This window comes from Hylaeus anthracinus, unplaced genomic scaffold, assembly GCF_026225885.1.
Source record: "Hylaeus anthracinus isolate JK02 unplaced genomic scaffold, UHH_iyHylAnth1.0_haploid 12002, whole genome shotgun sequence".
Taxonomy (NCBI): domain Eukaryota; kingdom Metazoa; phylum Arthropoda; class Insecta; order Hymenoptera; family Colletidae; genus Hylaeus; species Hylaeus anthracinus.
The window spans coordinates 10,214,444-10,240,927 of NW_026534349.1; the positions used below are offsets into that span (position 1 = coordinate 10,214,444).

The 26,484-nt window shown below is 38.8% G+C and overlaps 5 protein-coding genes across 7 annotated transcripts in view; 3 read left to right on the top strand and 2 right to left on the bottom strand.

Moving 5' to 3' along the window:
- Positions 1 to 997: 997 nt before the first annotated feature.
- Positions 998 to 5,202, bottom strand: LOC128892044 (SCY1-like protein 2). The gene is made up of 3 exons (XM_054152112.1): positions 3,013 to 5,202; positions 2,548 to 2,926; positions 998 to 2,422 (listed from the first exon to the last, which is right to left on the bottom strand). The coding sequence occupies exons 1-3, from the start codon at positions 4,700 to 4,702 to the stop codon at positions 1,993 to 1,995; spliced, it is 2,499 nt and encodes an 832-aa protein (XP_054008087.1). The 5' UTR covers positions 4,703 to 5,202; the 3' UTR covers positions 998 to 1,992.
- Positions 5,203 to 5,565: 363 nt separating this feature from the next.
- Positions 5,566 to 8,333, top strand: LOC128892067 (RWD domain-containing protein 4). Its single transcript, XM_054152157.1, has 5 exons — positions 5,566 to 5,833; positions 5,951 to 6,060; positions 6,137 to 6,332; positions 6,396 to 6,591; positions 8,079 to 8,333. Exons 1-4 carry the CDS (start codon positions 5,729 to 5,731, stop codon positions 6,561 to 6,563), a joined length of 579 nt encoding a protein of 192 aa, XP_054008132.1. The 5' UTR covers positions 5,566 to 5,728; the 3' UTR covers positions 6,564 to 6,591; positions 8,079 to 8,333.
- On the bottom strand, positions 6,793 to 9,055 carry LOC128892053 (RUS family member 1). Its single transcript, XM_054152131.1, has 9 exons — positions 8,845 to 9,055; positions 8,620 to 8,777; positions 8,360 to 8,520; positions 8,090 to 8,282; positions 7,894 to 8,009; positions 7,582 to 7,778; positions 7,256 to 7,515; positions 6,995 to 7,181; positions 6,793 to 6,926 (listed from the first exon to the last, which is right to left on the bottom strand). Exons 1-9 carry the CDS (start codon positions 8,912 to 8,914, stop codon positions 6,874 to 6,876), a joined length of 1,395 nt encoding a protein of 464 aa, XP_054008106.1. The 5' UTR covers positions 8,915 to 9,055; the 3' UTR covers positions 6,793 to 6,873.
- Positions 9,056 to 9,489: 434 nt separating this feature from the next.
- On the top strand, positions 9,490 to 12,976 carry LOC128892066 (uncharacterized). The gene is made up of 2 exons (XM_054152156.1): positions 9,490 to 11,031; positions 11,662 to 12,976. The coding sequence occupies exons 1-2, from the start codon at positions 10,635 to 10,637 to the stop codon at positions 12,066 to 12,068; spliced, it is 804 nt and encodes a 267-aa protein (XP_054008131.1). The 5' UTR covers positions 9,490 to 10,634; the 3' UTR covers positions 12,069 to 12,976.
- A 1,283-nt stretch (positions 12,977 to 14,259) lies between these two features.
- Positions 14,260 to 26,484, top strand: part of LOC128892056 (TNF receptor-associated factor 4) — a 36,078-nt gene continuing 23,853 nt past the window's right edge. Inside the window, exons 1-3 of one of the 3 annotated variants that reach the window (XM_054152143.1) lie at positions 14,261 to 15,215; positions 17,017 to 17,299; positions 17,502 to 17,789. The gene's annotated coding sequence lies outside the window, so the exon portion shown is untranslated. Of the gene's footprint in view, positions 17,300 to 17,501; positions 17,790 to 26,484 lie in introns of all 3 variants that reach the window. The other 2 variants (XM_054152145.1, XM_054152142.1) reach the window with 2 other exon arrangements.

Below are 26,484 nucleotides of genomic sequence, written 5' to 3' on the forward strand. Positions count from 1 at the left end.
CACAAAAACAATTATCTTTGTAAAAGCATTGACTGCAATTTTAACAGTGTATTATGTACAGAAGTTGTTGAATTATGTGAACAAAATTAATAACTCGCCTGTTTGAAATTTATATTTCTTCATATCCTGGAACTGCCATATCAAAGAATTGAGCTTGATTATTAAAATGATTAAATGAAATATTGATCAGGAAGAATGGGATCTACCTGTATATTACCATAAATAAAATGAAACGAGGATCAAAGTAGTTGATTTAACAAGTAAATAAAGAACGAAATGATATATCATTAAATTAGAGGTTTAAAAATATAATAGAATTCAGTATATGTACAGTATTTGAAAAACATGTTTATAATTTGTATGGAAAATAAATAATTGATATAAAAAGAGACAGCATTTTTTATTCACCCGTTCTTCCATTCGAATTATATAAATTCAAATATATTTTAACACGAGGTTAAATTACAAACGAGATCGAAACACAAACGATAATTATAGAGAACAGGTACACCTCGCCGATTTCGATGATTTTTAAATATGTTGTAGGAATCAACATTTTAAACAACTTTTTCCTATACATGTAACCGTCGCTCGACCTTAGTTTCCGAGATATTTGCAAAATACCATTCGTCTAAAAATTGTGGATTTTAGAAGGAGTGGGGGGTTGTGAGGGGTGGGTTTTGGGGGTGCATTCTGTAGAGGACATGAAGGAGAGTCGCCTTCCGTCATCCCTGGAACCTTCAGAAATCCCGTTTTTCTGCACCACCCCCTTTACGGGGGTGAACTAACCTCTTCGCATCAACCCTCGCCAATCCTATTTTGCACACACCCAGAGGACACTTCAAAATTACTCCTGACGAAGTTTCTCGAAAATCGGTTGAAAACTCCCATATTTATGGCGTTTTGAAGAAAGTGTCCCGTTTTTTTTGAAGACCAGTGTATATCACTCTAAATAGAGAGTGTAGCTGCGTTGTAAAAATTAAATTAAATGAATAACATGGAATAATGTCCTTTTTTTTATATATTTATTATGAGGAAAATTCTATTTAACAATCGAAAAGCAATAATCAGTATGCTATCCAGTAACATATTGCTTATATTTATAGTGTTAGACTAGTATAATTCATACTTTGCAAACATCTAGTTTCTTTAAAATATGTGTATTAAATGAATACAAAATATTATATTAAAGTATAACAATAGACACATATAATCTTGTGAGTTCTATATGCATTTACAGAAAAACATTACCAATACAGACAAACATATGTACCTTTCTCATTCACGTATCTCTTAGTTTATTTGACAATTTTCCCAATTAACTCACACAAATAAATTACATTCCAGAGTTTACAATAAATGCAATATTTTATTCTAAATTATAACAATTTCTATCTTATTTTAAATATTTCTTAAGATACATTATTACAAATCCGTGGTCATATTTTAAACATATTGGCAGATATGTACATACATGCATTGGTAAATGTTTGCACTCATTGAGCATTATTACCTTGTTTCTAAAATCGTTTCATTATCATAAAATAAAAAGAAATCAAATTTTGCTTGAAATCAAATATTTAACTTATATAATGTACAAATATTCATGTTTTTTAAGTACTTTCCTTTGTATATTTACAATATATTTACAAAATTATACTGGAAATTTGGAACTTATTCAATATACATTGTATAGCATAATATTCTACAGTTATTCATTGCTGAAGTGAATGTACGTGTTACGATATACACCCAATATAACGCGGCAATTTATAAAATTTTCGCTTGCATAATTTTAGAAATAAGATAACGATATGGATTAATAATATATTGTTGGTAGGCTTACGATTTTTCATATTAACTTAGATTTCGATAAGCCTGTAACAAATATATATTCAGAAATCACCAAACAGACAATTTCATTCTACTGTAATAAAAATTGATTATCAATAGTCAATAAAGATATCAAATGAACTTGCATTGTTAAAATCATTAACTAAGTAAATCCACTATATCTTGCGAAGGTGAGTTTTCAACTTTTTGACTTGTATTAGAATTCAAATATGAATTAAAATCTAATTGATTAGCTACAAAATTTCCCTGATTTATAGGGTAATTGATATTATTTTGAGATGTAGTTGGATTCGACGTTGATTGATTAGAAATCCAAGTATTTGTGTTCTTAGTTGAATTTACATTCATTCCTTGTGTATTGGAATATTGCTGTGGATTCGAGTTTGAAGACATCCAAGAATAATTAGGTTTTGAACTTGAAATTGAAAGATTTAATTGATCTAAATTTGATTGTAATAAAGTATCAGTTAAATCTTTTACTGGAGGTTTTGTACGTTGTTGTATAGATGTTGGCATTAATGGTTGTTGAGATTGCAATCTTTGATGGACTTCTTGCTGTTGAATTAATCTGTAAATTACAAAATTAAGAGAATCTTAACGAATTGAAATAAAAAAATTATACATTTAAATTTTACTTTATAGTACTTAAACTCTTCTATAAATAAACATTAAAGAATAAGCATTCTTACTAACCGAAATTTATCTTCCATTGTTAATCCATTTTCAATCTGTACAGTCTTCAAATTTGTATTTGTATTCGGAGGAGGAATTGTAGGAATTACATTAGTATCAGTACTTAAATTCATTTGTTTATAAATACTGGATGTTTGCGAGAGTTCTTGATCAAGCTGTTGAGTCTCACGACGCATTGCGTCTAATTGCTTCAAAGCTTTTTTGTGCTCTGTTGTTACACAATTTATCATTTCAATGACAAGATTTGAAAGAATTTCATACTGTGATAGACTGAAATTTTGTTCAACGCACAATGGCAATAAAAATGGTAAAATCTTTGTTGCCAATATTTCTTTACTTGCTCCTAATTTACTGTGACTTAGTAATATTCGATAAATACCTAAAAGAAAATTAACTCTCATTAATACTGTAAATTTAATAATTTATTTCTAATTCTTTATTGTATATTTTACTGTAGTATAATACCTATAATAGCTATAAGAATTGCAGGTTCGCCAGAGTGTGGAATTTCTTGTAGAAAAGGTAATACTTGATCAAGAACCATCCATCGGTCAAAATTAGGTAACAATTTTGCAAGACACAACAAACAATTGACTCTGACTCCAAGACTTTTACCATTACTTCCTTTCCCATGTAAACAAATCTTTTTCATTCTAGGCAAAATTGCATTTTTGATCACTGGCCCTTCAATCATTGTTATAATATTAGGTAAAGCCGATAAACACAACTCTTGCAGTTGTTCCCATTCAGATTCTAAGGCACGTAGCAACATTGGAACTACATCTGTTTTTATTACTTCTGTAGTACATAATTTTAGTAGTAGATCAACATGTTGCATTAATACGAGATTAATTTGCGGTGGATCATCTAAAGTTAAAACTGGTTTAATATTTGGTAATATGTATTCTCTAAATTCTTCTACAGAACTTGTTTCCATTACATATAATATGCTTGGTAAGACAAAAGGAATCATCGGAGGGTTAACCAATTCCTTATATAAAGATGGAAGGACTCTATGAAGCGTAACTCTGTGTGGTAATTGCTTCAGAAGCTGTGGTAGTCCTTTATAAAATTGTGACTTCTGTAGATTATCCCACTGGAAAATCTTGTCTAAATAATTCAAAGTTTTCACTCCTATATCTGTGAAATATTCGATCTTCACAAATTGATGTGCATCAGGTCTTAATTCAGGATTATGATTTAACATCAATTTAACTGTATTTCTAAGAGTTTCTGGAATGGGAAGAAGTTTAGAAACTATAATCGAACCTGTGAAGTTTTCTAAGAACTTTTTACACTTCATGAAATCGTTGTTACATTCGTGAAGAGGAACATTCATTGGAGAATGTAGAATGTATGCTAGTATTCCCAAAGAAAAAATATCACTGGCTCTGCTAACGCTACTTGCGAGGATGCATTCTGGAGCTTGGTAATTCAAATTTGGATGTACCACAAACGAAGATGACATATCATATTCCACGTATGACCACAAGGGTTGCGTACCTTCCATACTTTGATTTAAAGCACAAAAATCAAATCCAAAAATTTTCCATGCTCCGTGACTATTTATAACAACGGATTCGGGACACAAGTTTCTATGGACCAATTTAACATCTCCATGTAAAAATGCTAAGCCTTCTCCTAACTGTAAAAGTCCATACTTAATTTCAATCTCATGTAGTTTATAGTCCTTTAGTACCACTGGTATTGGTTGTGGTAAATTATCATGATTCCCTAAAATGTTAGCTAAACTAGCTAATACAGGTTCAGTTGCAAATGCTAAACTATCTCTTGATTCCTCCAAAGAATGCTGTACAGTTAAAATTTGAGGGTGTCGCAGTTTTGTTATTTGCGCGACACCTCTTTTGAGAGTTTCCAGGATGACCTCTCTATCATTTTTCGAATACTTGTCAAGAACGCGTTTCTCAAATACAAATATTGCTGCTTCTTGTTTTGTAGACTTTTTGTAACCACTGTAAATTTTCCAGAGTAATGCCGGCCCTGCACTCGCTATATGTGCATTTATTTCAAATTCTCTCGTAACTGGATTACCCGGAAGGACATTTGATAACTGAGATAAACCATACGCTGTGTTTTGGACAGTGTTGGAAATTGTATTGCTAACAGTATTTCGCAATTTTGTCAGCACATCCATTATGATTTATAGTTTACTTTAGTTGTTCATTCAGTTATTAATACCATTGATACTGTCAATGTATTTACTTATTGTATGGTTTTCTTTAAAAATAGCACATTCAGTATGTCGCTAGTTTTCTTTTTTTAATTTTGGCACTACAACAGAACTTAATTACATGGATTTTTATTGTGGTTAAGGATTTATAATTTTCGATTTTTCCTTGACATTTAGACATATGTTATATATTGATATGTGTTAAGTATCAATATACAAACAAACAATTTTGTGCACATTTTATAAAATAATGCAATGATTCCAATGTTTACGAATAAACGTCATTACATTAATCCTTCCAAATTGAACGAAATATGAAAACTTGCACACACAACATTCAATCACAGAAGATCACAGACAGATAGACAATGGAAATGCAAGTTACCATGGTAAAAATTGAAGATGTACAGCAGTGCTATCTGTTATCTAGAAACAAACTAATAACGATAATAGGAACCGGACATACCAGAACCCGGAGTGTACAGCGAGATTAGTGAAAATTAATTCGGCGGATCTCATATAATAGTCAGTACAACATTACGCTGTTGTCATGGTTCTCTTTTCTACTGTTAGAAATTTTCTGTAATAATAGAAACAATTAGACGTTAATTATTTATGTACCTTACGAGTTTCGAAACACTTAACAGGTTCTCGCTCTAACTGATAGGTGGTGACACAAAGTGGCGGGAAGGAGTCGACCAATCATTTCAAGTATGTATTTTTTAGGGAACATTCAAGAATCTATTTATTAGTTAGAAAATCTATAATAATTTATCAATGTATTTGTCTTTGAATGTTTTAATCTCTAATTTTTTGTTACCCGAATAGTTATAAATTTCGAAGTATGGTACTCGTGACAAAATGGAGGCAGCACCTACACCCTGTGGTTCCACAACTGCGGTTACCTGTTTTCTTAACCTCGAAGTAACGCATGAACGGTGCGCGTGGACAAAAAATTAGATAATCAAAATTGTCCGTTAAAGAAAGGAAATGAGCGATGCCGAACTTCAGGAAGAGGAAAGAGAAGTACTTCTTTCGATATACGATGGAGATTCAGCTTTTAAACAGCTGACACCTACTACCTTTCAATACAAGGTCAGTCCTTCGGTAGAATATAATTCGATATTGTTCATTGTTGATCGTGATTAAATCTTGCTGAATTTTCTGACGTTTAAAGTATATATGTACGCGTAACAGTAATTTTATGTACAGTTTGGAGAAGATAACAATATGAAATCATTTCTATTGGAAATATCATGGGGTCCGACGTATCCTTCGGAGAGGCCCGTTATTAATATGAACACATTTTACAACAAGGATATGTAAGTCCAGTTATTCTGTCCTTCGATTATTCTTGCATTATGTTACTTTCATTAAAGGTGAATGATTGGCATACAGTGTGCAAGAAGTAAAAGACAAAGTGGTGAAACTTGTGGAGGCAGAGGCAGATCAATGGTTAGGAAGCGCCATGACATATACATTGTTTCAATGTGTCCAAGAACATTACGTAGAACTAATATCTACACAACCAGACTCTATTACCGAAGTAAATTCTCATACTAGCCAGCTTAAATTAACAGAAGAAAAGCAACAGGTAATTGCATTAAATGTTAAATTTAGTCTGAGCATGTGTAAGTGATCAATTTTTTATATATAGTCTGAAGAAACAACAAAGAAGCCGAAGAAGGAACATCTAAGTAAAGCCCAGAAGCGTAGACAGTGGAATAAAGCAGATGGAAAGGGTGAAAGACCACGAGGGTGGGACTGGGTGGATATAGTAAAACACTTATCACAGACTGGCCCTAAACAAGAACAAGAGTCTTAGTTCAACTACTCTGACAAATTTTATACAGGTTAAAGGCGTGTTATATTTTTATAAATTATTGGAAATAAACTGGTTTCCATATCAGTTTTACTATGCTATAATCACCTGTGATAAAAATTTGTAAGAAAATATTTATAGATAATTTTATCTTATTGCCAACAAATAGTCACAAGATACACAACTGAAATCACTTAAATAATCAACAATTATAAAATTTTATCAAGGTAGATAATGTTCAAAAAAGAGCAACAATATCTTTACTGTTTAATGTTCATGCTTTACAATTAATGTTCTTTACAATTTTGATTTTTTATAAAAATCTCCAAGCTGCTACTGGTAATAGATTGGTTTCCGTAATCCACCCTAGAAGAAATATCTGTATAAATAAAAAAGATACGAAATTATTATCTTGTAAAAGTAGAATTACCTACCTTTACTTTCAAGGCCACTAATAAATGCTTTGTATTCACTAGAAATTAATAAATTCGTAGCATAAATGCTTTCTATGGCTTTTGACGAATGCACGCTATTACTCGAAGTAGAACACTTCTTACTAAGTACGTAAAGCCGCATTAAGGGATAAGACGGATCGCTTACTTCAGGTTTCAAAAAAAGATCCTATAAAAACATATCTTAAATGAACGCATACAAATTGATTTCAATCCATGATTTTTACAAAATGTTGTACTTACAAGTGGCACTTTTAGAGACATACAAATAAACAATCCGCAAAGGCAAGCATGAAAATACGCTTCCAAGACGTCGTGTGGTTGAGCATCTTTTTTGAGGCATACAAAAATAGTTCTATCTTGTACATCTATAGAAATCAAGTATTTCCTATCTAGAAATAATTTTAATGATAGTTCTGTGTCACTTGTTGGAATTATGTCTTTTTGTATTAGAGTCGCGAGAGAAACTCCCATCTTTACGTTAAACCCGCATACACTCATTGCTGAAAGAAAAAACCATTAGAAAAGACAATTTGTATTTATACAAAGTCGATATGAAATAACCTTACTAGGTTTCGTGAGCAACAATACTGATTCGTTTTTATTAACTTCCTCAGGTTCGGGAATGACTTCGTTCGTGAAGTAACCTTTTACTATTAAAGCGAAACGATCTTCATTTAATGAATTTAAACGTAATGCTTTCACAGCCGAGTAATTTGCATATAGATGTACTACCACCAGAAAGAGATAGAGTTCCATTAGGTATCTACATGCAGATTATATATACTATAGGTACATCAATAATAATGTTTCATCCCATTTTATATAAGATTACATGCTACCATTGTATCAATGATAATTACATGTAAATGAATATTTACCGAGCATTATGCAGAATAGAGAGTATTAAAATCCCAACAAAAGATGCTATTAAATTTACGCATGTCTCTTGACTTCCATCTTTGGCTGAAACATCTGCCAAATTATTCTGTAATGCCTATAATGAAAATAAGTATCTTGTGTCATAGAAAAATAACCGACGAGTAACCGGTAATTTTATTTTCAGCCTCAACGGACCTGGTGCTGCGTAAGCGCTGCCCTGGTCGCTCCACCGGCAACACCGACAATTGATTTCATTGCTGTTGAAATGCACAATATTACAAGAGAATATGAGGAGAAATAAGGTAAGAGTAATTCTATTCCCATTGCTAAATCGTTAAGAATGTCGGCAAAAAGTCTCCATTTTTTACACTGTCCATCTAAATCTGTCCTAATGAAGCAAAAACAAACTTTGTTTTCACATAAATTATGTAGAACTATCGAGCTCTGATGTATAATTTCATTTACCCGTTCCACCATGCGAATACAATGCGACCGACCATACCAGTCCCATCTTTCAATATCCATGTTATCGCTGCTGCCAATGGAGTGGCAGCAGCCTCTCCGACGCCTACCCCTTGCATAATGGAATGTGTTGTAAGAGTACCCATTATCGTACTCGCAAATGCCTAAATCAGTAAAGAAAATAACCCAACAATAGCTTAGCTCGTAAATAATTGCACCAATAATATTGCAGTTAGCTTCAATCAGAGCCTACATCGACTAACCTGAACCGTGTCCCATATTTGATATAGTGTATAATCGGAATGTACACTATCGGGATATCCTTGAGGTAAAAATACCTCTTTCGCAATTGATAAGAAACTAGCATAAAAAGATTTCGTCCTGGTCGTATCGGATAGTAATTCAGTTATCGTTTGCTCGTCTATAAAACGAAAATAAATAATAGGTTAGGTGCGCCAGTGACGTTTCGTATGTCAAACAGCTGTTACCTTTTGATTTTACAAAATATCTGTCTTTCTCACTCCCGTAGGTCTCGGTAAACATTAACCGCTCATGCATCTTGACACTACCTTAATTATTTTTATTTGATTCAACTGCAACGCGTGATATATACTTTTATTAACGATCATAGTCGTTGCTGCATGTACCGATTATACTTGCATTCGATGTAGTAAAATTTAGTTGAATCTAGCATTTGAGAGTCACTGAAATTTAATGTCCTGACATCTAGCGAAACCTGATGGAACGATTTACCTTTCGTAACTCACCGCTAGATATCAACAGCGTAATTTTTGTTAATTACCCACGCCAAGTCTAACCACAATTAATTTGCATATTCCATGCAATGAAATGTCTTACTAACTGATAATAATAGTCTAATAAACAGATTTTTGTAGACGAAATTTCAATATTTTGTTGTAATAATAGAAACTATTTCCAACATTTCAGTTATGTTTTTAACTAATGGTATATGCTTTTTGCTTTTTAATTTTTAAAGATCAAGGAAACGTCGTCGATTATCCCATTCAATTCAGATATGCAAGCATCCAATCTTTTCTTTACATTCATTGCGTCGAACTTTACATTCTTATATAAACTAATCTTCTGCATTTTATTGTTGAAGTCCGAAATAAAACGACTCCCATGAAACTCTGCACCGCCTCCCATGCGACCTGTTGCCAAACATTCGATAGCTTGTTCGTTTTCTTTATTCGTTTTTACGATTGCTCGATCCTCGTTCAGTGTAGTTTCGAAAATATTATTTTTCTGCGATTTCTTAAACTGGTTCAACGTTTCTTTTTCCCTCTTTGGTTTAATTTTAGCCGATGTCCAACTCATTGTTCTATCTAACGTATCTTTTTCGTCGTCTTCATCGCTTCGTAAACTTTGATCTTTTCCATAATTTTCTTGTTGCATATTATTCAACATTGTATCCCTTTTTTTTCTCTTAGGTGGTAATTCATTTTTCTCTGCCTGATCATCAAAGGCCGCGTGAATATTATCATTCTGCGAGTTTCTATCTTTTTCATCTTGTTGTAATAATTTATATTCCTTAATCCGTGACTTGAAACAAGTAAACAAATTTCGTTTTCGTTTCCGTTCGATTACTGAATCGCACTGGACTCCTCTGCAAATTCTCTTTTTTCTGATTTTTCCCAGGTTATTATCAGCATTTGCCTGTCTGATTTCATAATTATCGGTAAGATTGTCTGACTCGTCAGGTATCGCAAGATTATCAAGTTTTGCATTGCTGCTAAAGATGTCAGGTTGTCTTGCACAACATCGCACAGACTTTCGTTCACGTGTGCCCTCTAATTCTTTAGACAATTTTTTCTCGTCGTTAGCATCGACATTTTTAAACGCGTTAACCTCGTTTCGCAATCGTTGAGTTTTATAATTCAAAGTAGTTAGAATTTTCGCGATGTCATTCAGGCTCACTCCTTCATCATGGACCCGACAATAACAACGATTTGGTCTCGTTTGCTTCGCATGTGTTGACATTTCCTTCGATGCAATTATTCGACAGCATTGTATACAGCCAAAATAAATGTGAACAGTAACGGAATATTAAATTTCGTGGAACACAACGAATAATTTTCCCTGTGTCGCGCTGAATATTCCTATTGTTTTTGCCATTGAAACGTAGGTTATTTCGTATGCTAACTTCAATTTCGTGCGTGACTCATCTGTTCCTATATCGTTTAATGGTTATCGTACTAAAGTAACATACAAATTTTTTGACTCGAATAAGCATGTAACGTGCTTCGTGAGACGTAGCATGTCGGAGAAGTACGTGAAAGATATTCTAGAGAAACTCGAGGAAATCGAGAATTTGCACGCGAAGCTTCGCAACTTGGTGCCTCGAGTGAAAAATCAAGAACAGGAAAGCATTGACCGTTCGAAGAATGCAGACAATAAAGAACCAATTTCAATCGATATAAACGAGAGTAATGTCTCGCAACGGCAGTTTATTGATAACGATACGGAAACCTTAAGAAACGCAGGTGTTTCATGGTGCGTGAGGTATTTAAAAAAACTGAGAAGTCCATCATTTACCGACAAGTATCGGAAGTTGAGAAAAAGTTCTGTAAATTTCATTTCTAACCAGTGGCGCACGAAGAAGGACAAACTAAAAAATTTACTGTCGACCATAAGTGAACGCAACATCATATTGGGTAAAAACGGTTAAGGGTGCGCAAGAGCCAGAGCCAAACTCCGAGTTGACTTCAGCGACAGTTGCGGAAAAAGTAGGATAACTCCGGGACAAAGACAGAGAGGCCGATACAATAATTGCAGGAGAGACGAATGCAGGGCGATTAGACTAGCATGATCTTTTTTCCAAGATATTGAAGCAAAGAAGCAATATTTTCTAATAATTCTGGTTTTAATATATTCGTTACATTTTGGCGGATGCGACTCCAAGGCTTGATTTCCCAATTTCGGCCTTGAAAATTTATAAACAATAAAAGTACGTTTGCTATCTTCATTTTATTGTTTATAAAGTTTTAAGGCCGAATTTGGAAAATCAGGAGTCGCATCCGCCAAAGTATAACGAATATATTAAAACCAGGATTATTAGAAAATATTGCCTCTTTGCTTCAATATCCTGGAAAAAAAATCATACTAGCCTAATCGCGCTCTCTGTCCTTGTCCCGGAGTTTCCTACTTTCTCCGCAACTGTCGCTGAAGTCAACTCGAAGTTTGGCTTTGGCTCCTGCGCACACTTAAAGATGAACATAATACGACATTAAAAATAGACGAGATATCCAACTGAACGTAGGTTTAGTTTCCGTGACAATTTTCAGTGAACAGAGCTGCACAAACTTCAGACAACGAGCAATCCGTAGCAACATCGAGAAAACAGTCCACGGCGGGTGGCGAGGAAGTTCAGTTCTCTTCGAGAGAGAATCCTGAAAAAAGGAAAGCCACGATGCAAGAACTGTTAGAACGTTTACTAGAGCACTTTAATTATTCTCGTGATTCTGACATAGAGAATGGGGGCAGAGTATCGATACACGATCATCCCTTAGGTAACAACGAACCACGCCGAGCGCTGAAGACTCTTCTACTTCTACCTGATGACGAAGCCGAAACATCGAATATTATTTCGTCCGCCAAGAGAGTTTCGATCGATCGCCGTGGAGAAAATCCTTTGTTGAATAAAAGAAAGAACAGCTTTGCCACGAATTTAATGAACCATCGTACAGAGTAGTATATTTTCAGCGATTCGTAATGAATTGCGTTCATAAACGCCATCGAATGTAATAGAATGGATGCAATGATAACAGTGTAACTTTGTACTGACTATTTTATTAGATACACTAGCCTTCCTTTTTAAACTTATTGTTTTTTTTTTTGCACCGAACTAATTTTCGGAGTCAGCGCCTCTATCGGGAAAATGCCCAAGTTTGTCCTCGATTAGTTCTTGTTTTCTACTGTTAGATAACGCCATTTACTCTGTTTTTTTTTACCGATATAATGGTAATATACCGACAGGTCGGTAAAAAACACTGCAGATTACGCCATCTAGCAGGGAAGATAGGAACTATTCGAGGACAAACTTGGGCGCTTTCCTGATAGAGGCGCTGACCATACTCCGAAAATTAGTTCGGCCTTTTCACCGCGAGATGGCGAGTCGACCGATAAAATATAGGTTTTTTTTTTTATTACATTTATTTTTTAATTAAAGATAGCGTTTCTACTTCCATTGTTGGCAACTAATGACCTATTCAAGAGTCATACATAAAAAGAAATCGCTAGGTTGTATTCATCTCCACACTGACAAACCAGGCTGTTGAGAGTGTTGATCTTAAATAACGATGCATTTAGGTTATAGTGATTCAGGCCCTATAAATCTAAACCACGTTAGGCCAATAGTCACACATGGTGAAACCATAGTTTGGTGTAATATAATTTAATACAACCCTGGATTACCTAGGTACTTAGAAGATCTGGATTACACTATATTGGCATCTCAACCAAGCTCGAGAAAGATAAAGCTCAAGGCACTCGAGTTGCCCTCGACGGGAAGGAACTGTTTGAAAGAAACCTTAGAGCGCGTGGGTCGGCCGATGGGGGCACAGGAAAGGCGGGTTCCACCGGAAGTCACGCAGCTCAAACGTAACATTACGATCACGAGTAAATCCTCCTTCGATCGTGCATCGTTTAATTTCTGATTCCCCGACGAGTATAGCTAGTTTATGCACGGAACAAAAATACGTAGCCTTTAATGCTTACCACTTTGCTTCGAATTTTTGTAGGTTACGATTCCCTTCATCCATTCGTGTTTCCTTAATTTCGTTCACCGAGGCTCACGATACCTAAGGGGGAATACGAAGACGATTGCTTGGTTAATTTGATTGGATTACTTTGACGAACAGTTTAAGGAATTGAAACATCGACTTGAACGTATTGTTTGAATCAACGCATAGCAAATATTTCAGGCATTCCAAGCTGTGATGCATCTGCTGTCCAGATAAGAGTATTTTTATTGTTGATACGATTGGCGCCTTTCCACAGATAGGAAACAAATGTGAATGAAACTATCGACCTTACCAGAATAAAATATAAAATGATTGATTGAAATTTCCAGTATTATTTTTGTACTTTGAGAAGCCTCAAATGTATCTATAAAAATGGAAGAATTGTGATATCGAGTTTGGTCTGGTAGGGCCGATAAACGGAGATCTATTGTACTCTCCGCTTCGTACCGCTCTCTGGGAATCAAACTAAAGGTAGTCGTTTGATCAACTGTTTCTTACTTTAAAGAAGAAAGCTCAGTTGTTTCGAATATACACGTCGCAATTTTTACCACTATTTCCTTTTCGCCCGATGGAGGCAAGAAACATCGTGACCAGTCGATCCGAATGGTATTCAGTACTGTATTGTACCGTGTTCCTCGAGAACACGCATTTATTGACGACTGTTAGAGACTGGTAGAAAAACGAAATCCGTAATAACGTGATTTTCCACGGCATAAAAAGTGGAACTCCACACTCGCGCGTATCGCGTCTTTGACTACGGCGATGGGCACACCGCACTTGCAATGCATTTAACGGTCTCCCGTTTTTCCTGAAAAAAGTCACAATTTTACCGCTCGACGCTCTCTTCTTTTTAGGTTGATAGTTAAATATCTATAATTGCTATACTGTAATAATTTCATAATGGGTTATGCCCGTGTATATTGAAGTAAATAAAATAAATAAATATGATAATAAAGATGATCGAATCTTTATTTGAACAAAAATAACTCGTGCGAAGGGGAGGGGAATGTTATTAAAAACATAATAAAATTGTTCACGAGCTTTTTTCTTATTTCTGCTCTTGCGAGTATCATGAAAACGCTTTCCACAAAAGTAGAACTGATACAGTCGAATACAATGGAATATTATACATTTCCAGGTATCTATGATCAAATTTGAGCTTTTTCGGATATTTTGGATGAACATGGACCACCGTGAGCCATCGATGAGGCCCGATGTCGAGGCTTCCGGTCGTGCAAAAGTGTAACAAACAGGAGGTGTTGAAAATTCTTCCCTCGAAACAAGAAGCAGCCAATAAACAAACTGGCCGCACTTAAGAACGGAACCGGGTAAAAGTGCGAATAAACGAGCATACGGTGCCCCCCCCCCCCCCCCCCGGTTCCCGGTTCCCCTGCCTAGCTCTCCTGCTCGTTTTCCAGTCAACGACTTCGTCGGATGGTGTTGCACTCCTGCGTGCAGGGAAATATGGCGTGCTGCAACACACGCACGTGGGACGCTGAGGTGGGGCTGGGCCGCTCGGGCTATTCCTGTACACCGTCGAGTCGCAAGAAGCATAACAACGCGGCACTGTACGCTGGTGTGCGTCTCCTGCGAGCAGCGAAGCCCGGAGATAGGGTGGCGGGTTGATAACGCCACGGCGACGTCGTTGAATTCCATTCTAGCCTATCTGCTTCACCTCGCTCGATTCCTTCGACCGCAAGACCTGCTGCAAGCGGACATACACTCTCTTGGACGCAATTTATTATTCAAATCTAACCCGAAGCCTGGCGAAATTTGTGACACGCAAAGCATCGTGTTTACCAATGGGGCTCGATTTATTATTAGAAACTGACCTCAATTGAGAAGCAACTTTTAGATGTACCGACGTCGAACGATTCGAGATCTATCGATCTCCGTGACACTCAAAATATACTTAACAATGGATGCAATTTATTATGAGAAACCAGCCTCGGCTACGATCTATCATTCGCGTATACAGGATCCAACAGTTTATGAGCCATCTAACTCTGTGGCTAGGCTTACTATCTCTGGAGGAGCCGTTAACATCTCACAAGGGAACATATACAACTGTCCGTCTCCGATTTTGATGAAACTTGGTGGGTACATTAAGCAGGTGAAAATAAGGGATACGTATGTTTGTATAGCTGCCCAATCGCAAGTTTAGCTGCGATTCCGATAAAAATTTTAGTACTTACTTAATTCTAGTTCAGACGATAACTACATTCATATAGATTGAAAAAGAAATTTGTTTTTTCTGTCTCAGACGACTAGAACCGCCACAGCCTGTGCGCCCGATTGTACGAGCGTCTCACGCCACAACCTGCATAACACCGCATAACTTATACAGATTTCAATGAAGTATTTCATAAAAATTTGTGTTGTTAGTTGAAGCATGTTTTATCATGCATAAAAAACCCTGGTACTGTAGGTTTGATAGTTTTCGCAAAATTAATTCCTAAAAATTACTGAAAAAACAAATTTCTAGACGATAATATCCCCTTAATGGGTTGAAGATGAAGACTCTCTTTGATAAGTAATATTTTATGGTGCGACTAGCAACGTGATTCCTGAATTTGATCGTGAGTCGTACCCTCCATCACGCGTTCCTGAGAGCCTACAAACGCCTCCGTGACACTTTTCTCGGATCGTTGAAGGCTCTAACGGTGGGAGATTCGTCAAGTGGCGTTGCGCGTCGTGCCTGGCTTAGTTAACCTCGAGTCGCTTGTTTCAACGCTAATCAAGTGTCTTACCTACCTGTAGCAGCAATTCTACGAATTACTGCCGCTGTTTCTTTGACCGTTTACGGTGTGAACGCGAGGTCGGAGATCGCGGATTTTCTCTATTCAGTCTTCGAGGCGGTAACACGGTGTCGTTTCTGTGATTGGCCACTTGTTTTAACACATCGTTGACCGGTCACGAGTAAACTCGTGTTTGCATTTAATAATAATTTTGCTCGTCGTGTTATGTATGTAAAATACTTCATTTAAATTCATATTATATTGACAAAATATTCAATTACGAAATAACAGCTGATGACATGAAGTCCCTGCTGTGTAAAATTGCTTGTCAACAATGTTTTAAGAGTAAGCCATCGCATCCGACTGTGTACCACTAAATACCCAATCTAGAAACAAAATAACGGTACTTTGGGGCAATTATACAATAAAAATTCTTGGACAATGCGCGACTTATGAAATAAGAAATTTATTTCATTTGGATATTTTCTTTAGAAACAAACTCTTTTACGAAGTTTATTCGTTTTTTTCTGTTTTTCTCATTAATATAGGGTTTCTTCCTAACAACCCTACCGCGACCCGAAAATGTGATATTCTTTCGATTGTTTATTGCTATTATGTAATTTATGTAAATTTTTTGATTAATGTATACATCTTTAATAACATCAATAGATGGCTTATTATTGGAAAAAGTAACGAAGACGATTGCTTTTTTAATAATTACGATATTAAGCCATAAAGCTAACCAAACACTAGTGTCCGAATATTTCTGGGAGTCACTGTATATCTTTGACCCTTGAGTTTGCATTCATCTGCGGTCTCTTTAGCCGAAGGCGATGTTTCCGGGCTAACCTTTCATCCACGCTCGAGCCACGGGAATACCAAAAGCCAAACGCGTCCAAATAGGGACACAGGGTCGTCGTATAAGCGAGGCATGGCGAATTTATCGAGGAATATTAATTGCAGAGCGCGGGACACGCGACCGCCCGAATCGCACGGCATTCTTTCTTCCTGGGCCTCTTCCCTTCTTTCCCATTGCCTTCCGCGCCTCCCCACCGGTACCACGGTTTTGTAATGCCTCTCTGTCTCTGCCACTTCCTGTGTTCCGCCACGCTCACCTGTCTGCCGGCACCTGCCTTCATAACTATCTAGGTGTACACAGTGTATAGAGCTAACCGTGTATCCTATGGGACTTGGGCTTCCCCGCTCGTTTCGCCAGCCACGGCGTGGTTGCGCCTACTGCACGTTCCACCTGGAAACACATCGTGTACGCTACGCAGTCGATGTTACGCTGTCGCTCACCACGGCTGGAACTATCGTGGTGTTTCCCTCGCGCTGATAACGTCCTGGCTTTACACACCGGGTGACTCTGGTGCCAACGCGAACGATTAGTGTCCTCTGCGACCGGCTTGCGGCTGGTTCCCCTGCTTCGTTGGATCGAAAAGGTTCGAGATCGCACCTACAAATCACTTTCCTCCTCGATTTAGCCCCGTTCGCGTCGGAGACTCTTCCAAACGTTTGTTCCAAGGCAGCGAATATCGTTGAAAGGTCTCCGCGCGAATGGCTTCCGTAGAATTATTATTTCCAGCGCGTAGGCGCGTTGTCGATGTCGCTTTTAACGCGTGACCTTTTTACTTTTTCATACAGAGAGACCGGGGACCGCTGAAACGTTCCGAAGAGGATGGCGTAGACGTGGCGGCTCGAAATTCCTGGTTCCGCGGGATCGAGTGCGTCGAGACGGTCGTTTTCTTCGGTTTTGCGATCCAGGACGAGACGGTCGCGAGTTCCCCGCAGTGCTCGAAGGACTGTTTAGTGTAACGTTGCTTCCCTGAAGTGAATACACGCGTCTAGTGTTCCGTGGCGAGACCCTCGCATCGCGGACTACCTGAACACCAGAGTTCAGTGCCTTAGAATGACATTGGGATATCGTGGACGGTGAGTAAACCTTGCAAGTGTTTCCGTATTAAATTGTTGCGTACAACACCTCTCTGTTTTCGCAAAATTAGACACTTGGGATTAGTTCACCGAAAATTTAGATAGTAACGTCAGAGTGTTCGTGTGATTTGGGTTCGCCTATGTCTCTTTTCTGAATAGCAAAGGTAAGAATGATCGAGAGTTTGAAGACGTCGTTAGAAACCCCCATCGAATATTCACGATCGACGGCGTCTGTTGGCAACGGAAACCCCAGGGTCGTCATTTGAAAATCAAATCCCAGGCATTGCTAGTCGTGGCAGGTAGGAAAGCCTATTGAGACAATGGCTTGCTTCTCCTCGTGGGTGACCGTAATGGCGTCCCTTTGGCGTGGTTTCACACGTGCTCCAGGTTCGTGTAGTTTCGCTGCCGCTTTAGATCCTCGCGGTATTACGACACGGTGTCGTTTACGTAACAGAAAAATATGCGAGCTCGGCTTGTTCGTTCCAGCCAAATTGGGCACTGTATATTTGGGACAAGGGTCCTCGACCTCCAGGCGTAAGTTCCTTTTAAAACACAAATACATTATTAATTGATACAGTTAATCCCGTACATATTCGTACCCTCTTTGTCTGTTAAAGAAGTTTGACTAAATTAAATAATAACTTTGATATTACCAAATGAATTTTTCGTTATAAATATGTATATGAATAAGCTTGTACGTGTATACATATATATATTTATATTTATTTATATTTATACTGTATATTTACACTGTATATTTATACTGTATATTTATACAGTCAATGTAATAAGTATTCGTACAAGAACCAATTCAAAATAGGACTTCACATATTTATTTTATTAATCAATTTTAGGGAAACAAATAATTAACCAATAATTCTACATATTTTTAGAGTAGATTTTGCGTAAGTTAAAGTTTATTATTTTTAATGTTAACCTCTTATTTCTTTTCTTATTAGTTTTATTTTAAATCGATTGCTGTACAAATACTTCTTACACAGACTGTATATACATCAACATATTTATACAAACATATACTTGGAAACATCGAACCTAACGTTTAATTTAGACACGTTTCTTTAATAGAGTGTTCAATAGGTTACGAGTATTTATGGGGGTCTGATTGTATGTTTCATTCTTAGCGAGTTGAAGCATACATTCTTATTATTACTCCTGCTTAAAGACTAGGACGAACGCCTGTTTGGAAAATATTGAGAGGTGTAACGATAGCCTTTTTGTAAAATGTAGAAGATACCAGTGGATGCACGGGGTCGCGCATCAAGATGAACTCGCGCGCTAACAATCGCAGCCGCGTTTCCATCGCGCTCGGAATACCTCATTTATAAATTCCTCGCCATTTACAAGGACTTCCAGCGACGTGATGCGGCGCAATCCTAGTACGATAATCCTGCTATATCGTGCGTCCTTTTATTGCCGTTCTTTCTTGGAAATCTGAACAAGTTCTTGCGCTGCACGCGCTATCTTTAATCTCGATAATATTCACATCAACATGTCTTCGGACTGGAAGGATCGTCGCCTGTAACACACTCGACTGCCATCAGTGAGTTTCATGATAATTCCATCACTTTCGGACTTGTATTTCTGGGATACTGAAATCCATTCTAGCGTATATGAAATTAGAACTGTTACCCGAACTAAAAATACGTTTTTCGGGAAAAGATTCCACCGCTACTATAACTCATTCGCATCGTAAAGCTTCGTTTTTCATCCTTAACCGGCAGCTGAAACTTGATTCCAAGGTTACACGTTCCCAATTAAAAGTGGACATCGCGCTTATCGCGATCCCCGTGTTCTGTTACGTTAATTACATACACTAACGAATATTAAATTGCAACAGTTATCGATATTTCCTGACACCGCGCGGATGACCGAGGCCGTAAACCGGTACGATGAATTATAAACTCGACACAATCCGATTGACAGGGGAGAATAATGGGGTCGTATGCATCAGCCATTCTCCAGACTGTTTACCTATCGTCGTATGCAGCTGCGGCCACGTGCACGATGAGCTTCCACCTTCGTTTCTCGCCTACTTTGCGTCTAATGTCGCGTTTTTCATGGAAAATATGCAAACGAGAAAGAGTAACTTAGGCATTGATCACGCCAACCAAGACAGGCTACGAGCCACTTTTAAGCATCATATTTTTAATCGCAGTTTCTGCATCCAAGTTTTTGTATTATCGTGTAGACCGTGTGACGATGCACTGTGTATTCACAAATCCTCTTCGATTTACAAAAAAATGTTCCGTCGATACCATTGAAGCTGCCGCTGAAACGTAATTTGGGGCAGACGGTGGAGCAGTGCGTAGCGTAGCCGACCACCACGCAAAGAGCCCGGGTTCGAATCTCGGCCATCCGTCCTCGTTTTTCAAGGTATAGCTAAAATATAAAGTATCGAAAGCCTGTAGCTTAAAGATAAGAAATGGAAAAATAACTAAGAAGATAATAAGAACAAAAAGAGATTATGTAAGAAAACGTACACGAAAAGATGGATAATCATGGAAATATGGAAAATAAAGTAGCTCTTATAAGGACTGTAAAAAATAAAAATGTGATATATAGAGAGACGCTGTGGACAGTTGAGGAACACCACTCATTCGAGCTCAGCTTCGGCTACCAGCTGAAAAGAAATGATAGCAATATCGGTCGGGAAGACATTCGTTGACATTATCCTCGCGGCACGATCACGCCTACCTCGTCGCGTGTGTTGCACACGTTCTACGAACACTTGGCTGTTTCCTCGAAGTCAATCTCGAGGCCAGGATCCCCGACTTTCTCTCATCTTCGCGCATCCATCTTAGGTGTGCAGTTGCATATGCACGGAATGCTGGCCGCTGACCGATAAACAGCCGTAGCGTTGGAACGATCGTGGCTGACCGATTAGGGATGCCTGTTTTACCTTTCTATGCGTCGCTCTTGTAATTTCGTCGAGCTGGTCGCGTGTCTACAACAGTGCGCGTATTTGAAACCTTCTAGAACTCTAGAATCTTTGAAATAGGCTGAGGATAGGATAGGATAGGATAGTTTGAGGGATACTTGTGAAGCGCCAAAGGCATCATATATAACTTTGTTCCGCCATAAACAATTCGAAAGGATTACGTTGTTTGAACTATCCATTCAATTGCTCGCTCGAAACGAGGGGATTAGTCTCATTCCCGCGTCCTCGAGGTCCCGCAATTTCGAGCGGATTTACGGAAAATTGGAAATGACCGTGAACGACTTGGAATCGCGTTATTCCCATCGCTAGTCCCGATGCACCAGCGTTGCAGCTGCCGCGCAGTGACAGCTGTACCTTTTTACTCGCTGCACTGGTTACTCTGGTTTCCATGTGCGGAAGACGTCGGGACGCGTTATGATCGTGCTGGTCGTACGCCATTGCCCGATAAAAACCTCTTGGAAAGAAGAATGGGAAGTCCGTGCGAGAGCCTGTAAAATATCCTATTCCGCCGCGATAAGTAACGATTAATTTGAATGATTCCACGATTCCACGATTCCGCGATTTCCAAACCGTCCGACATTGACTTATCCAATGGACTCGTAAATGCTCTAACGAACCCGCATACATACGTCCCCGTCCGACGTTTTGATTTATAACACGCGAGGAGAATACTAATACGTATCGAGGGCTTTCGATATCGAACGAAACCCGCACGAGCAGACATCGGCTCTTAATTGTGAGAAAGTATCGAAGGATGGAGTTGCCAGTTAACCAGAACTAGTAGGAAACAGCGTGGGCGAATACATTATAATTAATTCCACGTTGCTTGAACTTGTAGTCCTTGAGAGCAACTATTTCGTTAAGAGTCATGTATCGGCATTCATCTAGGAGTTGTTGATTTATCAAACCTGTGGATACTGTGAATTTAACCTTCTGAGAGGTGACGATTTCGGGTACCTGGTGAATTCTCTCGTGGGACCTCGCTCGTTGCATCTCAGCCTCGTTCCTTGCACACTGTTAACAAGAGAAGATGGCGATGATACGAGGTATAATAGCATAATGGAACAAGATACAATGTTATTCTTCGTATGCTACATAGATTACTACTACTATGCAGCTACGGTTGGATCCCGAGTCCCGAGATTACAGACGCAACACTTTTATTATAGAGACTTTATTGAATTGTAACAGCAAGTACGCACGTAGCTACGAACTACCAGAATCTGAGGTCGTGGCCAAAATGCAAGGAGTTTATGTAGGCTAGAATAACAGATTTCGGGCGCAATAGTCAGCAACGGTCAAAGTGCAAGGATGAGTAAGCGGGTACAGGAGGTTAGAACGGCTAGAATTCGAAAGTTATGAGTAAGATGTTTTTGTGAGGATGATTCTAACGTGATATCTCCGTTGGTTATCCGTTAGTTATCAGTTGGTCATACAACGCTACTCATCCTCCCAATTATCTCAAAATCCTCCCTCAAATCCTCCCTCCTCCCAGAAACTGTTCACTCCCCAATTTCCTTCGATCATCGAAGACACGAGTCGTTCCTTGCGAAATTCGCGAACATTTAACCCAAGAAACGCACGTTCGAGTTCGAGACGGGTGCGAGGCGCATCTGGTCGGTGATGGTCGAAGGTGCAGGTGCATCTTTTCAGCGGTGCAAGCCGCGCGTCTGGCGAGCATCGAGATTTTGGCACGTCGCTATTTCGAACTGCGCGACCATTCGCAGCCTGGAACGTTGCTTTTTTTCTCCCGTTCGTCGAAGCCACGCAGCGATTCGACTTCAGGGCAAACAGATGTTCCGCACTCCGTCAAGATGTTCACCTCGCGTTCCATCGACGCTCACGGAATTACTATTCCGCGTACGGTCTTGGGACCAGCCGCGTGACGTTGCATAATGCTCGTCTTTTTCCATATACGAAATTGCGTTCTTTCTGGGAATCGTTGGCGAATATGTAGGGAGATGCATAGACAATCATAGGAGAAACTTACTGAAAATAATTGGAGATTCTTCTGTTCTTTTTATTCGAATAATTCAACACGAACTGAACGATCAAAACAACTTCTATAGGCGAGCAGAGAAGCCATGAGTTTGCGGATTGGTAGTCAATGAACCGTGGAGCGAGCGCTGGTACCTTCGGTCGGAGTTCTTATCCATAGTTAGTATCGACCATGAAGAACCGGGCCGAGAATTCAGGTGTTTCAAAAGGTGTTGTATTTAGACCATGAGCCCACAGAACTCGGCGGGCTGTGTATCACGTTAGGTAAACTTTTCTGAGTGTATGTTATCAGATGGAATGTACATTGTGCGCGACTGGACTCGAGACCTGGCAATAAAAGTAACGATCGCTAGAACCTCGGATCGGTCGGAGGAAGAAGTTGGGCTACGAAGTGAGTCAAAAGGTGGCGGACGAGTAGCACCCCGTTAATAATAAATATTGTTATCGTTACCCCGGTGTTTTGGCTTATTCGGCCACGTCGGATCCCAAAGAACCGTGTAAAAAAGACCGAAATATATCATCGTTTATCGACACGAAAGAAACGAAAAAGTTTCGTGGCCGTTTTGTGAAAAAATAATTAATCGAACCACGATCTGGCGTCGCGCGTTGTAACTGTTGTTTCGTGCGAAATAGCTGACGCACTTGCAGCACGAAAGGATATATTCGAGAAGGCTGCTCGGAGGTTGAGACACAAGATGAACTCGTGCCTATCCTTTCACTTGGCCGTTTTGTGATACGAACCTCCCTGCTTGCGAATGCACTTACGCGAGTGTGTGTGTCCGTTTATCCGTAAGGCCGATTACACAACTACGCGAATACAGGGTGTCCCATTTACGCGGAATTCTAACGACTCGCAGCGTCGCGTAAGCGTCCTCTGGACGAATAAGGCTCTCGAAGTAGACTGAATTAATTTAACTTCGATAATTACTCGGACAATTACGTAAAGTTAAATGAAAGCAGTAATTTTAACACTTTTTCTATTAGGAAATGGATGGTTTGGATTCTTAACTAATAAAACCACAGAATAGAACAGTGAAAACGTGTTATCATGTTATAAACGAGTACCGTTACCGAACGCAATGTGCATAATTTCCCTGGATGCGAAATTACGTGTATTGCGCGCATTAAAGCCAGGCGAAACTGATATAACTACTTCGTTAAAATTAGCAACATCAGGAGAGTGTTTGTATTTTCACCTATCTCTGTTTACGTAAGGGTTCGATGCCCCCCACTTAGCTCTCTTTCGCTTTAAATTTAGAAAAAGTATCGACCGCAACAACTTAACTCTTATCTACTACCTATCAATGTTATCTCTGGTTTTAGATGCAGTTAGTCTAAACACGTTTATTGTATAGAATCGATTCCATAAGCACCTGAAACTTTACCAGCTTCGCGATAGATTCCCCTTGGCAATAGGAATAAATATTTCAAGCGGCGAAAGCAATGTCAACACCGTACGAGCATAGATTCATCACTGGTCGAGAAATTCGCGACGGAGACGGCGAGTCGCGGTTGAAAACAATTTGTTGGGAACTCAACTCGTCGTCGCGGTCCCTGTTTCGTGTTAATCGCGCGGCTCGAGCGGAATCCATAGATTCCACGGGCAAACTTGAACCTTCCTCTCGTAGAAGGGGAACGTCGCCGAGGATTTATCGCCGGGACGAACGTGGGAGAGAGAGATCGAAGAATTTCGCGAACGGATTTCTTGTAAAACGCGCCAGGGAAAAGGTCGCGTTTCGTAACGATGGCTCCGTGCAGGGCACAATGTAATTGCACCAGATAGTCCCCGGACCCTCGAGAACCGGTCGTAATAGTTCCGACTTCCGGTCGGGGTTACCAACTCCCTGGATCATAAGAATAGAGCGCACGGTACGTAAGAAAAGAATACTTAGCCTGTGAAGCGTCTGGATAACGAATTACCCCATTAAATTTATGCAAATGTACTTGAAATTCGCGTTGGTCTGTCGTGCTTAGAACCCCTCTGGTTTCCTAGAAGAAGAGTATGTTCTAATAATTATTAGTTTATAATCTACCATTATTGTTACGATAATTTCGAAACACCTTGGTTTAATTAATTTCTTCTTTTCTCAAACAAAGGGTCAACCCTTTCTCTATTCATTCTACGATCGCTATTATAAGGAAACAAACGAGAACACGAAACGTAGAGTACGGGATTGGTCGTGTAGGTAAAACGATCGACTATGCATTATTTTTCCTATAGACTCCTAAACTATTAATATTTTTAAATATGTGCGAGAATCCAATTTCCATCTTAAGAGAGAGAAAAAGGAAAAGTCACGAACCAGTCAAGAGATTCGCTGCGATAATTAAATAAGAAGGAAAGGAAACGTAGTTCTTTTTTTTTTTTTTGAAGGAAAGAAGCCCTTCAGGTGTCCGCCGTTGGTTCTTTTACCTTACTTGGTTTAGCACTGCGACTCGTCTTGCTTTTAACGAGGAAAACTAATCCCTGGCGTCGGTTTTAATGCGATTAGGATTGTAAATTGGAATAGTCTGTTAACGCTCGTTATATTCTCTTTGATAATTGTTAACTTGACGCGCGGAGTCTTTCGCGACGGGAGTTATAATTTTATTAGTGACGATGCTAAAATTGCTTGGGATCATTCGACAATGGAACTTAATCATCGTCAAAGGTGGTCGGCGGATCGCTTCAGCTCTCGAAGCTGGGACATTATTTTTTACAAAACTTACACAAGTGTGGTTAATAATGAAGGTTCGCTTAATTCATAATTACGTTGGGATGCGAGCTCAACAAATTCAGACAGAAAAATCGTCACGCGGATGACGAATTTACCACAGAAAGCGCGAATTCTATAAATATTAGAGGGACCGAAAAGTAATCAAAATCCTTCGACATGGAAAAGTTTTCCAATGAAAAATCGAAGGACTCTTTTTAAAAAGGGAACGACTGCCTTTACGCTGGCAAAAAGTGTTAGAAAAAGTATTTTTGTTTGAAAAAAAAAAGGTTAATTCATTTCGTCATAACAGGCACCTGAAAACAAAACTAAAGGTAGATTTAGAAAATATATATATTACGACCACTCACACCATGGTTGTGGAATGTGTGACGAAATGAATTAACCTTTTTTTCAAACAAAAATTTGTTTATAGTTCTTGAAGACATATTTTGTCATATATTTAAATGTCATTAATAAAAATTATTATTTAATATCTTAAAAAAATACACAAGAAAGTGCCCGTTTTGATTTTCCTGACTGCGACTAACCCCTTAACAAATAAATGCCAGCAACAAAAATTGTTATTACTTTTCGACCACCCTGATACATATCCGCGAATTCGTAAGAGCAGGGAAACGGCGTTCCATGTCACACGTTCGCGTTATCGAGGAATGTTTTCGTTTGCCCAGTGGCATCGAGAACCCGGCCGACTTTCTGGATGCGTTGCCACGCGTATCCAGGACCACGAGATTGCCCCTACCTTGTTGGAAGGGGAGCAGATGTGCACGTGGCGCAGGAAGTTTAGTTTTACACGAGGAGCAGCTGACCGACGCGCGCATTCCTCCTCGAGGAGAGGAGAGGATGGTCTCGGTGGTTAACTTGGAAAGGGGATGATTGCTCCGAGCTAGCTCGGTTCAGCCTAGATACACCCACATGTTCGCGAAGGTACGGAAACGAAGGGGGCCCCCTTTGAAGAACGGCCCATTAACGTGCTGAGGGCACATTCATTTCCTCCCTCCACGGTCTCGTTCCACGTTTTCAC